Source organism: Rhipicephalus sanguineus, chromosome 5, assembly GCF_013339695.2.
Source record: "Rhipicephalus sanguineus isolate Rsan-2018 chromosome 5, BIME_Rsan_1.4, whole genome shotgun sequence".
In the NCBI taxonomy this organism is placed as follows: Eukaryota; Metazoa; Arthropoda; class Arachnida; order Ixodida; family Ixodidae; genus Rhipicephalus; species Rhipicephalus sanguineus.
In genome coordinates, this window is record NC_051180.1 from 16,049,601 (window position 1) to 16,064,228 (window position 14,628).

The following is a 14,628-nucleotide window of genomic DNA, read 5'->3' on the forward strand; positions in this document are numbered from 1 at the left end:
CAATGTGGTCAAACAAGAGCCCGAAATTCCGCTATATCTCCACCACCATGGGCGTCCGGAGGGGGGTGCAAGGGGGGGCAGGTGCCCCCCCTTGGAATTTTGGATAATAATTTTCTATGCAGTAGCAGTAAGCTACACAGCTTGATTAGCACACTCCAGTGCCGCATATCCGCGTGAAACAACATTCAGGATTACCAGCCAACTTTGCACGTTACATACTGCTATGGACTAATCCTGCCGGTCATGTCACGGCAATGAAACAAAAGCTACCTATGCTGTATGCCCCCCTCCCCCTCCCCCACCCACTGCTGATGCACCCCCTGGAAAAAGTTCTGCGGACGCCCTTGCCCACCACCAGGGGATTGTTTATGCAGTCGGGGAAAAGGTCATCGTGCCCTTCGAGGAGGCGGGGGGGGGGGGGGGGGGTCGCACCCACTCACTAGTCCGTGACGTCGCGGTCACGTGATCCGCAATCCCCCCGTGTCCCCCGCGGATTTCTCCCTCGTGTAAATACCCCTTACTAGAGTGTACTACCCTTACCGTACCAGTAAGGGCGCTAAAAGCTACGCGTGGGAGATGGGGGGGGGGGGGGGGGCTGACAAGGGGGCAAGAACATGCGTCCAATCTTCAGCGCGCGTCATGACCTTGCGCACTTTCCTTTCTTCTTTTTTTCGAACGCGCGGCGCTTGCTTTTAGTGTGATCGCGAGCGCACGCGTGGGCACGAGTGGCATCTCGCGGCGGCCGCGGTAACTATGGAGCTCACGATGATCGAATCAGCCAATGGCCGTGGACTTCAGGTTTATGTTATGGTCATTTGGGTTTATGGCATCATTTGTCGAGAGATGAGGAAACGATTTCTAGCTGACTTTGAGAATTGATTGTCGATTCCAGACCGCGTGCTGCGCTATAATGGTTGGCTCGCTCGCGTGTTCTCAGCAGCCCCTACTACCGATCGGCAGCGTTTTCTGATTATGCTGAAAAAGTGTTACAGGGCCCCTTTACCTTTTTAAGGGTTTACACCGTACATATACGGCATCACATAACAGGCACCAAAGTGTTTTCGCCGTACACGTGCGACATTGCCTGTCTGCTTAAAATGCGCCCCTTTTTCAATTATGTTTCTTGCTTGGATGTGCTGCCACACTTCAGGAATACATGGAATTTTTTTCATGCGCCGATGTCTCCGGTTTTTTTTCTTTTTTTTTTTTCCAAAGCGGCGCGCCGGCTTTCGCTTGCTCATACGAGCACGCGCGCGCGGTGCGGCTGGTTTTTGTTTCGTCTTTCGGGTGGTTATCGCTTCTGCGCCCGCAAAGCTGATGGCTGTCTGGTTTCTAATCTCTCGAAGGGTCACCACTTGTTACTCTCGTTTAAAGCTCCCCGAGGCGCGATTACATCTGTTTCCGTGCGGCGCTAAATTACGCAAACGATACCGCCGTGGTTGCGTTTCCTGTTTTGGGGACTCAGAAAAACGAACCCCGACTCGTTGGCGATAAGACGAAGGATTATTACAGATTTTTTAACTCGTTTTGCTTTCTGGACGGGCGCACAACCATACAGTTTTCTTCCGTGCGCTCACTCACGCACTTCGCTTCGCTATGGAAGTGAGCGCCGGTTGCTCTGCTGCTAGTGAGTCGAGCGGCGATTCTTCAGATGTGGACTGTTCCCCAAGTGTATTTTTGTATGTCGGTGAGCTAAGTTTAATACAAAGCACAATTTTCATTTATATAAAATCGTATAAGTGTTTTTCTTCAGGATGTTGCTTGATGTTACTCACGAATAAACCATGTGTATGTAACAACAAAAATGATTTTTTGTCACTTCACGGTCACGCAAAAAAAAATTTAGACAATTTTTTTCTGAACTAGAATCGTCTGAAGAATTTGTTCAGCAATAAAAAATATACATTTCTGGAGTGCATTTCGCGAAAAAATTTGACCCTCAAAGGGGTAAGCAGTTCCCCCTCCCCCTTCTTCCTTTCGGAAGCTCTAAATCTAACTCATTGCTTTAAACGGTGGTGGCTGTACGACTCACCTCACAAAGCGTAATCGCAGCTGTGGCCTCTGTTGTCATACTATAAAGTTTTCTTCTTCTCCATCGCCAGAGTACCAGCGAAATGTACGGATGCACTCAAGAACGCCAAGCACTCGATATACCCTCTCATCCTATGCGCTAAGCAGCAATGACAAGGCGGGGACGTAGCCAGACATATTTTACGAGGAGGGGAAGAGGCCACCCCCCCCCCCGCCCTTGTATATACCCGTGCGTGTGTTTGTATGTGCGGGCTTATAATGCACACACAAAATGTAAAAAATATCGTGCAGTAAGGGGGTTTGAACCCCCACCACCACCACTATGTTCACAACAATATTGTGATATTGTTCACAACAATATCATGCCTGCACGCGCGCGAATAAGTGTGTAAATGTGTGCGCGTGCCTTTGAATAGGTGCTGACTTCTACTAGTGAAGCTTCTATCGGTGAATTGGTAGTGACGCTTCCTTACGAAAGAACCCTTTTGTGTGTGTGTGTGTGTGTGTGTGTGTGTGTGTGTGTGTGTGTGTGTGTGTGTGTGTGTGTGTGTGTGTGTGTGTGTGTGTGTGTGTGTGTGTGTGTGTGTGTGTGTGTGTGTGTGTGTGTGTGTGTGTGTGTGTGTGTGTGTGTGTGTGTGTGTGTGTGTGTGTGTGTGTGTGTGTGTGTGTGTGTGTGTGTGTGTGTGTGGTACACGAATAACAACGCGAAAGACGGGACCAAGACAGAGATCTAAATCTAACTCCTATAACATTGCCTAAAAGCTGGCTCCTGTGTACTGTTCACCAGACAAAGAGTAGTCGAAGCTATGGCCTGTTGCAATATGCAATACAGTTTTATTCTTCGTCGACAGTGCAACAGTGAAGTGTACGGATATACTCAAGAATGTCAAGCACTCGGGATGTCCTCTCATCCTATGTGCTATGCAGCGAACGCCAGGGCAGGGTTGGTGGTGGTGGGGGTGTTTAGCTCGGCGGCGCTGTCGCTTATCATCTGCTTATATCTCACTATCTCTCTCTCTTACGAAAAGCCCGCTGAATGTATGAACTTACTTGTTTTTCCTATTTTCTTTGCAGGTACCTCCCGCGACTTGGTTCCTTCCGGGGTGAACATTCCAAAGGAATGCGCTATACCAAAGCCTGTGCGGTATCAGAAGAGAGAAAGGCAAGCCTCGTTCTTTATCACGTCATCCGTCGATACCGTTCATTCAACTGGTGAGGACATTCCATGTCTCTGAGAAAGGGAAATCAGGAGGTGCATCAGTAGCGGGAGGGAAAGGCCTGACCAGAGGCTTGGCAGGACTTCCCTTCCTCTCTTCGGCCCCGCCATCGTAAAATGTCGGCGAGGACCGAAAGGGGGGAACGGCCCGCGCGCGCCAAGGTGGTGGCGGAAGCGGCGACTCACTGAGCGTCGCGGAAGGTAGTAGACCCGTCCAGTGACTCTGGTTTCTTCGTTTTCTTTCTTTTTCGAGAAGCGGCGCGCCGCCTTGTCCAACAAAAGTCCGCACGGACGCGCACTTCTGAGACAGATGCTACACTGAGCTGGCCCGAAGAGCATCGAAGACATCTTAAACATTGTAACTTCCTCGGAGAGAAAATAACTCACTTTCTTCGCGCTTACTTCACGACCACTTGAAGGACAGACCGTACTGGAAGGCAGTGAAGGTGAGCTTTCTTTCTTTAATATGGTGCCGGTGTTTAGCGGCTCTATATTCATATAATAGCCGACATAGTCAATGATTCCTGTTTTAAAACGTTGGGAAGGGATACTGTTTATTCTGACATGAGCTAGGCTGAACATCTGTCAGCTCATTTCCTTAGGAGGTTGCAGTTTACTCGACTGTGAGGTGCTCGTTCACCATTTTACTCCTCAGCATAAATTGCATGGCCAAACAGATCTTTGCAGTTCCCAAATAGTAAGTTATCCTAGTTAGCTTCCTTCTCTCTGTGATATTAGATGACGCGACAAAGCAGAGCATTCAGTCGCAGCATTGCTATATGGGCGTCCACGCCTATCCCTCAGTATGTAGACCTATGGGTCACAGCTAGTCATAAATATCGCACGTTTAATTTATTATGTTCTATGTTATGCAAGACGAGCAGTTTTACTGTGACGCCTTCAAATTGCGCGTTAAGGTCATTTCATCTTTTCTCGCCGTCATTCGGCAATAGGTAGAGGGCGTGGCAATCGAACACAAGTGTGCGGTTGGAGGCAACGAGTCTAGCTACTTCAGGGTCAGGTATTCGTTTCCTTCTTGTATATCTCCGAGTACAAATGTAGCATTTCGTGCAAGCGAAGCGAACAAAAAAAAAAGAAAATGCACGAATTCTTCGTTAACAACGTCAAAACCACAGGCATCGACATTCATGTAGCGAGAAAAATGTTTTATAATCGCATTACTGATCTCGCAAGCAGCTACCGTGTGCCAAAATATCGTGGAAATTTTGTTTTGAGAGTTTTACTGCTACTTGTGCGAGGACAGCAAGGTTTAAACTTCCATATCTGCTGTTTTGTTGTAGACAACGAGGTATCGTAGGTGACACGATGCTGAAAGCAACTCGAAACAGTGCAAGAAGTTAAATCACAGAAGCCAGGAAAAAAGTTTTCTCGCGCCTTCCCATCCCATAGTTTTTGTTTAAGTGTTACAGTCCCGTGGCGAGTCCATTTCACGGTCTCGTTCCCGTTCACTCCCTCTGTTGTATTGCGCAACAGCTTGAGTATACTGGTGACCTCGCGAAGAATAAACGAATGAATGCCTGAGCTCTGGAAAGTACGCACTGGCCACGATGAAAGTTCCCCTTTTCTCCATTATACTTTGGTCCGAAAACATGTGCATTTGATAAAACATACCTCGAAATGAGTTCTCGGTGCTGCACTTCCTCACAGCGCCTGTCTTTAAAAAAGCCCCTTACTTTCGTAGGCTGACATTTCGTTTTCTATTGCATCAGCTCACGAGGCGTAAAAGACACGATATTGTTTTCACTTTTTATTCCTCATTTCTGGACTCGCTGAGAGAAGAAATGCAGATTTGTATATTTAAGCAGGTGCAGCAATTTGCAAGTGTCGGTAGCAGATCGTCCTTATATTAATCTTAGATTTATTTGTTTTTATTTAATGTTCTCATACCATCACGTTGTGGAAAAAAATAGTTTTAGGTACAACCCCCCCCCCCAAAAAAAAGAAATGGCGACGCTTGCACTAAGTCGCGCAAGGCTTGAGATTGAGCGAAACTTTACAATTCTGAAGTCTTATCTAGTTGCTTCTAGGTTGTTTCTAGGCTTTAGCTAGGTGATGCTAGGTTGTTTCTAGGTTGCTGCTAGGTTGTTGCTAGGCTTTAGTTAGCTGATGCTAGGTTGTTTTTAGGTTGATTCTTAGCACAGATAGGTTCTAGTTAAACCACAGACAGTCACAAAAATGACGGATTTCCAAACTCCAGAGACAGAAACTCGCACTGAAACCGAGCGTTCGCACCTCTCGTAGATCTACGGGCACGTCGTCGTTGGCGTAAGGCTTCCATCGCTTCGGGGTATTCTCACAACCGCCGGCCAGCCTTCCCGTTCCCTAATATTCTCTATTTGTACGTACTCGGGGTCTTCGGCTCGTCGCCGTCGCTTCGCTGCTATTTCTTGGGCTAACTGTCGCCTTCTTCATTTTTTGTGGACCAGTGGTGAGTAGTGGGATTTGCCAAATTTCTGTGGCACATACCCGTTTATGATGAAGATAGTTTTCTCCGGTCATACGGTTTTCCTCCAGCTTTAGGAGCTTCGCTGTTAAAATTTGTTATCAATCTTGTGAAGATAGGTAGACAAGACCTCAAGGATTTGAACTTTTATTTCTGCTCGGTTCACGGGTCTCTTGCATTGTTGTTTTGGCTTGCTCTACTACTCCGCTTATTAACATACCTAAATGCAATGATTCTAGATCAAGTGCGTTTCCGAGGCATAGCCGCAGCCATGACCATAACGATGTCATTGAATAGTGAGCCGAGGATACTCACGCCGCTTACAGAAAGTCATTGCGAAGTAAACTGGTCGAACAGCCTGTAATATTCTTGGGTCATTTGAGAGCTACACTACGCACGTGCTTCTGCCGTATCCAATTACCTTAACTTGATATGCACTGTAAATTCACGAGACCTTTTTCTTGGTTATCACAATACATATGTTTGTATTACTTCGTGTATAACCTCGCTCAGGAAATGGTGTCAGTGACTCGGAAATCTAAACACGGCCAGCTGTCTAGTCCCTCTATTGTAATGGGATGGTGCCAAATAGCAGTGTGCTTCCCTCCCCATATGCGCGGTAACACATGCTGTAACACGTACCGTACTGGCACGGACCTGTGAAACAAACGACGGCAGGGATCTGTCGACCCAGTGATCGCTATCGGTATCACTACATTTTAAATATTCGTTCTTTGTGTAGGAAGAATTAGTTCTATTGCATAGAAATCTAACTGACCCGGCCGTAAATACCTTTGCACTCTTTTCCATGAGTAGTGCACGAAGCTGCACTCTTTTTTTTTAACACTCTACGTTTCTTCTTTCTATTCGGATTCTGGCATCTGCGGAACGATTATTCCTATTGTCATTCTATTTTCTGCAGGCATTCTAATGTTTGTGCTTTCTGGCCAGAAAGCTCATGATTTTGCCTAGTACAGCCCTTAACCCGCCACGGTGGTCTAGTGGTTACGACGTTCGACTGCTGACCCGAAGGTCGCGGGATCGAACCCCGGCCGCGGCGGCTGCATTTCGGTGGAGGCGAAATGATTGAGGCCCGTGTACTTAGATTTAGGTGCACGATAAAAAATGCCGGGTGGTCAAAACTGCCGCAGCCCTCCCGTACGGCGTCCATCATAATCATATCGAGGTTTTGGGAGATCAAAGCCCAAGAGTTATTAGTGCCGCCCACTAAAGCACCTGGCGCTTAAAGCTAAACAAAGAAATAGTATACGGAAGATTATTAGTGTTGCGCGGCTAAATCCGACATTCGATCAGTAAACGTAGCTAGAAATTGTATTGTAATGAGCAAAAACACCTAGGCGTTCGACCTAGGCGAACATAAAACGTGCTTTGTGCAGTTTTAAGCGGGCAGAAGGGCAATGAGGCGCGCGTGATTGACCTTGGCAGCTGGCTGTTTTCTTATGAAGGACCCAAGAGATATCGCATTCACTGCAGGGGAACCTCGTGCGTTCTATATGTACATTACCATCTTTTACTACCGAATAAAGTAAGGACACTTGTCTTGAATCCCAAATCTCGCAAAGAGAATTTGAGGAAAAGGAATTGATTGGTCGAAATGTCGAGCGCAGAGCACCTGATTAAATTCCTGTCATTCTTGCATACAGAATAGCACGGCTGTAAAAAACGGTGGAATCCGCCTGAAATTCAATCACAATGTTTTAACCATCGGGATGCAACCGCGAAGGACGTCCTCGGTGTCGGCGGGTAATATCATTCGCTGCTAGAAGCTATGAATACCTAATGTGAGAACGACACGGTGCTCTTGAAGCGCACAAACCTTCGTTAGCAGACATCGAACCAAAATTACACAGATTGCTGTCAATAACGTTTCTGTAAAATTGTAATGAAGCCTTCAGTTAACACTTGTGGAACAAGTACGCAATTAAGATTATATGCGGTTCTCGCTATTTATGCATCGATGTCCTCGAAAGAGTCGCCGCATCTTCCGTATAACTTAATGGGCTTCAAACGACGCTGACGTTCGTCATCCTTTTCCTATTACGCACTCAAGCAATATTCAGTAGCAGTGGTACTCTACTGACAGTACGCTGCATTATTCCGCACGCCTATGGGCTGCAGTTCGTGAACACCTACATTTTAAAACCAGTATCGCATGTACTTTTAAGAAGTAAACTATGCATGAAGGTCCTATGTATTTCAACGGCAGGAAGGCGGGTGGACCTTGCTCTCCAATAACGTAAATCAAAGCCCCAATTAGAAGGCAACGAATGCTGAGCGAGAACAAGATCTACCATTTCATATGCTCACGACCATTGCGTCCTCCATTTGTAGACGAGCGCCGTAAAGTCAGGTCACTTATACATCGCGATTTATTGCAGAAGCAAGCTATCTTGTGTCCTTTAAAACATAACGTTGGAAATAATTCGACATCATTCATATGGCGAGACACCATATGGCAAGAGGGAGGGAATAAACATCTTTATTCAGCTTCGGAAAGAAGTGTTTATTTCGTCTGGTTCCAGAATGTCAGGCTCAAGTGATATTTATTTTGTTTATTCATTTATTTTATTTTATTGATACTTTCAACCCCGTTCATGGGGTCATTACGCGGAGGGTAATATGCATAATATTCATATACATAATACCAATGCACAAATTCATTTACACTAATGGTAATCAACAATACATATACAAGCATCAAAGAACAGACCTATTACAATGAAAATTGACAGTGAAGTTCTTATACCAAAATTCAATATGCACCATTAATTAAAACAAAATCGGCAGCCGTATTATTGCATAAGAACGGCGTCAGGCAAACTATTCCACACTTCAATTGTGTCGTGAAATATGAGAATGCAATAAACCCGAAAGCGCGAATCCACCGATAAACCCATCTGGGGTGACCTGCAGCTCTTACTGCATGACAACTGAGATACATTCGTGGAATTTGAATGGATGATTACAGCGTAAATAGGAATTGTTTATCAAAAGGATACGTGGCTGGTGCTGAAATTTACTGGATATACTTATTATTAGTTTTACTATAATCTATACTTTTTATTACTCAATACGCGAAAATAAATAGCCATGGCTACCTGTCGACTACAAGGGCTGCATTTTTTTAAAGTAATATGCGGATGGAAGTTGCGAGTTTATATTTTTTTGTGTGTGTGGATTGTAAAGAAGTACACAAGTCATTTTGCATGATTGTCAGTCAGTAAAAGTCGAGTTAGTGAGAGCCGTGCACAGATGGTAGTGGCGTCGGCTTTCTCAGCTCCCGGAAAAAGTTGGTCGCACTCTGAGTCAGCGCCATCGCCGAGCATCGCTTCAGCAACACCACTCCAACGCCGGCAAAAAGTCGTGTTCCGTGCGATGGTAATCGAGCGGGACTGAAGCGGAAAAGTTTTGGCCGCTTCGGCTTTGTCCTTTAGGCCGGCCAGGTTGCCTCCCTCCGAACAGGTCCGATTTAGGTCCGATGTATTTTTGAAATGCCGCCGCGGCTAGCTTGCGTTCTTCGTGGGCAGGACGGGCAGCGTGCTTCGCTGCATCCGGAAACAAGCCGGCGTCTCCCTCCTCCTACACTTCCTTCCTCCTTCCTCCAGTAACAACAATGACGCTAAATTAAGCACGCTGATGTTCCCACGCGTGCGAGACAGCACGTACGACCTCCTCTCTCTTTACACCAGCCCACGTCTTGACGCACCCGTCGTGCTCTAGCAGAACGTGCAGCTCGCCTCGCTACAAACGCCTATCACCACCCTCTCATCGTTGCATAGATGCTTATCCGAAATAGACCTTATGCTGTGAGACCTAGATACGCCTGTATTATAGCCGCAAAATTATGCAATGCGCTCCGCTGTGTCAACGGCACGAGACGACGGGTGTATAAAATGCGTCTTGCATGGAGAACGGCTTCTTATTATGCTGTGTTGACAGACCCAGTGTTTCGTTTTTCTTACTGTAGCTTAATATATGGGTACAAATGCAAGAAAACCTCAGCTGCTTCTTGTCGGAAGTCAGTGTCTGGTATGAGTAACTTTTAGAGACGGAGCACCGTTCTCTATAAATACGATAGAGGTGTGTGAAGCTCGGTCAGGGACACTCTAGCGACTGTCAGGGGTTGATAGAGCGCGGTGTCTTCTTTGCGCGTCTCACCTTTCCTTAGTCGTGCAAGGCTTGTAATCATCAATACTAGGTCCATATTCTGACGACATTCTAATTGGAGCAGATAGGTGCGCTAGCTTCAAAACTGTTGGCCAGAAGGGACACCGAACTGCGTGACCACAAAGGTACCTTTTAAGCACCTGTCAGTGTATTCTCTGTAACTTGTATGTTTAGTCTTATGCAAGCGCCGTGACAACGTACAAGCTCCTCCAAACACACTTCTGCCTTTCTCGCTATTCAGAACACTTAAAAGTGGTTAGGATTGCAGTGTCTGTCCTTTTCAGGAGTGCTGTTTCTTGGGCTAGTTTAAGTAGTATATTGTACTTTTGGAAGTGTTTGAACAACAAGGACACCGTGAGGCACACAGAAGCAGGCACACGGGAACTTCCGTTTATGGTTTTCTGTGTGCTTCAATGTGTCCTTGTTTTTGAAGCGCGTCCGAAAATACATACTGTCCCTTTCTGTCGTTTTCACTGCTTTGATCGTTCCGATCTGAGACAAATGTCTCGTGTGCGTAGGTGTGCTTCCGCTTGACACTGTATGTCTATTTTCCTGCTTTTATTCATGCACACAACGATTTCTAATGCAATCATTCTTTCAGAATGAGGACGACTATGCTGTTCATGGGCTATGTCCTAGCCTCCTTGGCAGCCAGCGGTGCTCAAGAGTCACCAGATTATATCGTGCAGACCATCAATGGTCCTCTGCGGGGTGTAAATGTTCCTACGACAGCATCGTCGGTGCGCGGATACCTAGGCGTTCCCTTCGCGGAGCCCCCGGTTGGAGAGCTTCGCTTCAAAAAGCCAGTGCCAAAAAAGCCGTGGAAGGGCGTTTACAACGCCACTTCGCAGCCCCCACTCTGCCCTCAAATGCCTGTCCGAATCAACAATTTTTTCCTCGTTGAGGCCTCGGATCCCGTGTCTGAAGATTGCCTGTACGTGAACGTGTTCGTCCCTACTATGCGGGACTCTAGCTTACTGCCCGTGATCGTATACCTGCCAGGCGGTGGATTCTCTTATGGTGGCATCTCCATCGGAGCCATGGACACATCGGAGTTGGCAGCGAGAGGCAATGTCATCACCGTCGCGGTTGGCTATAGGCTTGGCGCCTTCGGATTTCTCTACATGGGCTTCGAAGACGCACCGGGAAACATGGGGCTCTACGACCAGCTTCTAGCTCTCAAATGGGTCAGGAACAACATCCGCGCATTCGGAGGTGATCCGTCCAGGGTAACGCTGATGGGTGAGAGCGCCGGCTCCATTTCAGTTGGCATGCAGTTGATATCACCCAAGAGCAAGGGTCTCTTCAAGCGTGCCGTAATGCAGAGCGGCAGCCCATTCACCGCCGCCGTGGTGAGCGATCAGGACCAGGGAATCTTCAGGGCTCACCTGCTCAGCAGGGCTCTAGGCTGCGATGGGGGTGAGGACAAACACGACGCTGAAACCGTCCTCAAATGCTTCAAGTCGAAGCCTTTCATGGAGATATTGAATGCCACTGAGAGCTTCAATGCTGGCGGCTTGGACTCGTTCTTCCCAGTTTTTGGCGAGGAGATGCTGCCCGAAACACCTGCAGCCGCACTGATGCGTGGAATAGTGAATGCTGACGAGCTCCTTGCCGGAATCTGCGAATCAGAAGGCGACCTTTTCCTTTACTTCCTGTTCAACAAGCTTCGCGACATGAACTCCATTGATGACGTCATGAATGGAGAAATGATATTCCTTATCAAAGCTCTAATAACTTCGACCATGGAGGTGGACCCTGACCCTATCATCAAGTACTACTACAGTGGTGTGAACGCCACCCAAGGCAGAGAGTCCGTCTACACGGGGTCTTCGCTAATTGGAGACATGCAGTTCGGCTGTCCGACGATCGGATTCGCGAAAAGGTTCCTCGGCACAGGTAGGACGGTCTATATGTACCAGTGGTCGCAACAGGCTTCCTTCGTCGACTGGCCTGAGTGGACGCGACCAACGCACGGAGACGATATCTTCTTCAGCCTGGGCTCCGGACTCAAGCTGGCTAAGAACGCCACCAAAGATGACATCAAGGCCACAGAAAACTTCATACACATATTGTCCACCTTCAGTCACACAGGGTAAGGCTTCTATTTAATTTGGTGACGGTCGGGCAACGGGTCTAAATGGTAAATTTTGTGAATCCAATAGTCAGACGCATTAATACGTTACGCATCTCTCCACATTCCAGATGTATTTTTGACAACGCTAGGCCAGCCGTCAACGCATTTACTTTATGCGTTGTGATAACCACTATTCTACCATAAGACATGCTATTTTCAATTTATTAGATTATTATATGAACATTTGTGGTCGATGTCCAGTGCAATCGCGTCTTAGCATAAAATGGACAATATGCGACAGTATGTTGCTAGTGCCCCGTAAGCACGTTCTTTGCTGAAGCCCTACAACGAAACGTACACTGTAGCTGTCGACTGACTAATTCAATTACGCGCAAATATTAGGGAATCAGCGGTGTGTGACGTGTGTCAGTATAGCAATGTGGAGAAACTCCTCGATGCTTAGATGCGCCTTCATTATAGTTTTTTACCATGAAAAATTGATAGATCCCTTTAACTAATTCAGCTCGTGCAAGTATCTCCCATATATGTGGTCATTTATGGGTTGCATTGAGTAGCATGCAGTTAAAGCTCGATGTAACAAACTGATGAGGATGCTCGAATTCTTTCGTTAAATAGGAAAGTTCGTAAAATCGAAAAAGCTATTTTTCGGCTCTTCGAAATCCAAAATTGTAAAGTAGCGACAACCAAAAGCTGTCAGGCCATTGCTCTTGCCACAAATCTATTCTTGCGCATGTGAAAAGTCCGCGAGGGCGGCTCTTACATGAAGCCTTCCATGTCCCCCCGACACAGGGGGCACCATGTCCGGGCGATGCAGACCAGAAAGAGGGTTACGTGAAGCAATGACGGGCGAACGAAATGCGGAGGCGCGGAAAATCAATGAAGTGATTGTGCGAGCAGGCCGAGCCAGAAAATTGCTAGGAGATGATTGGTGCCATGAAATCACGAAGCCAACGCCGCCGCCGGTAGCACCATCCGGTAGGGAAGAGCGCTACCGGCTGCCGAGTCCATTGTTCCATGCATGGGCGCGGCTTGAAGCCTCGCCAAACTAAAGCTAGGGCCGTGATTAGGGCGCCTAGACGTTTTAATGTGATAGCGTTAAGAGCACACGTTCGAAGAAAAAACCGTCCTAGCAAAATTTGAAGGAAATACCCGCTTTCTTACTCAGGTATTTCTGGAAAACTTCGTTAAATCGGGTGGCCAGCTATTTCGTTAATAACATTGAGCCCTATGCATATTTGCTGGGGAATCAAAATTTCTTCATCTAATCGGGAATTTCGTAATATCGTGTTTTCTTCGATCGTGTTTTAACTGTATTGCTGCTCCAACCTCCATTGATCGCTATTAAGTACAATTATCATCCTGTGTATCTTTGAATTACTTGATTCACAAAGCTATTCATAGCTGCTTAAGAATTTTGTTTTCGTAACATGCATGTGGCACTGTGGCTAAACTAGCTCGAAAATATGAACCACCTGCGCATTCTGTTTTCGTGTGCACGCATATGCAAGAAAGTGATACGTGCATTTCGCCATTGCATTTGCGCTCCGCGCACGTTATCTTATTCCACGGTTCGCACGTTATATCTTTTATTCCAAAGTCAACGTCGATGGCTCATTTTCAACTATATTTAACGACAGGCCGATTGAACTATGCCGGAAATTGCGCACCAGATTATAAGAGTCATTGAAAAAAAAGCCATGAAAAAAAAAGCCAGGCAAAAGAACCCTCCTCCCCCGCTATGATTAAGAGCCGCGGCAGCCGATCGCCTCCGCGACCGAAGAAATAGTCCTGCTCATGCACTCGGTATTGTTCTCCGAAGGCGGATCCCCAACCGTCCGGCTTATGACATCAGCCTAGAGCGCGCTCATTCGTGCAGACTTGTGATCATCCGCCTTTGAGGCGAAAATGCCGCTGCCTTCTAAAATGGTACCCGACTGTATATGTCTATCTCTGTCTACAGTATTGACCTTTTGTATTGTCCTTCTTTCCTGTATCCTAGGGTGCCAAAAGTCCTCGACGGCACCACTTGGCCAAAGTTCAACGACGAAGAGCAGTACCTAGATCTTCGGCGGGAAGGAAACGTGGTCAAGAAGCGCTTGCTTCAACCCGCATGTGAATTTTGGGGCAAGGTGCGTCCTTATGAGTGAAGATGTCTTCCATGCGGCCTTCTACAGTACAGTACTGAACATCATAGCAAGCACCATTGCACTATTGTGATAGTTGACGAGTGAACTCCGACTGGAGATGTGCATCACATCTGCATGACACCTCCATCCAGATGCTACTCCAAATTACATATATGTTGTGTACCTGTCAGATTTTATATCGAAATATTTACAATAATGCAGAGATATTTACATATTTATCTTGTTTATACAAGGAAACCATAATAATGCAGCGGGTAAAGAATTTTGGCCGTCGCGCGACTGTTATTCCTACAAACCTCGCCTATATGCTGTTGGAAGTTCTTCCATTTCCCGTTTCCACATATGATGCAGTGCATCTTGTGTAACGCAGTTTTATTTGTCCTTGAGAAGAGACTTGTTTTTGTCGCCTCATTAGTTGTTGTTGTTGTTTTAGATTTGAAAGTTAGATCTGAAAAGTCATGAATTAACTTTTATTGTTGTTACC

General features: G+C 46.6%; 1 protein-coding gene across 1 annotated transcript; it reads left to right on the top strand.

Annotated features, from left to right (window-relative positions):
- Positions 1-3,674: 3,674 nt before the first annotated feature.
- Positions 3,675-14,414, top strand: LOC119393278 (acetylcholinesterase). Its single transcript, XM_037660212.2, has 3 exons — positions 3,675-3,693; positions 10,501-11,994; positions 13,997-14,414. The coding sequence occupies exons 2-3, from the start codon at positions 10,502-10,504 to the stop codon at positions 14,142-14,144; spliced, it is 1,641 nt and encodes a 546-aa protein (XP_037516140.1). The 5' UTR covers positions 3,675-3,693; position 10,501; the 3' UTR covers positions 14,145-14,414.
- Positions 14,415-14,628: the final 214 nt, after the last annotated feature.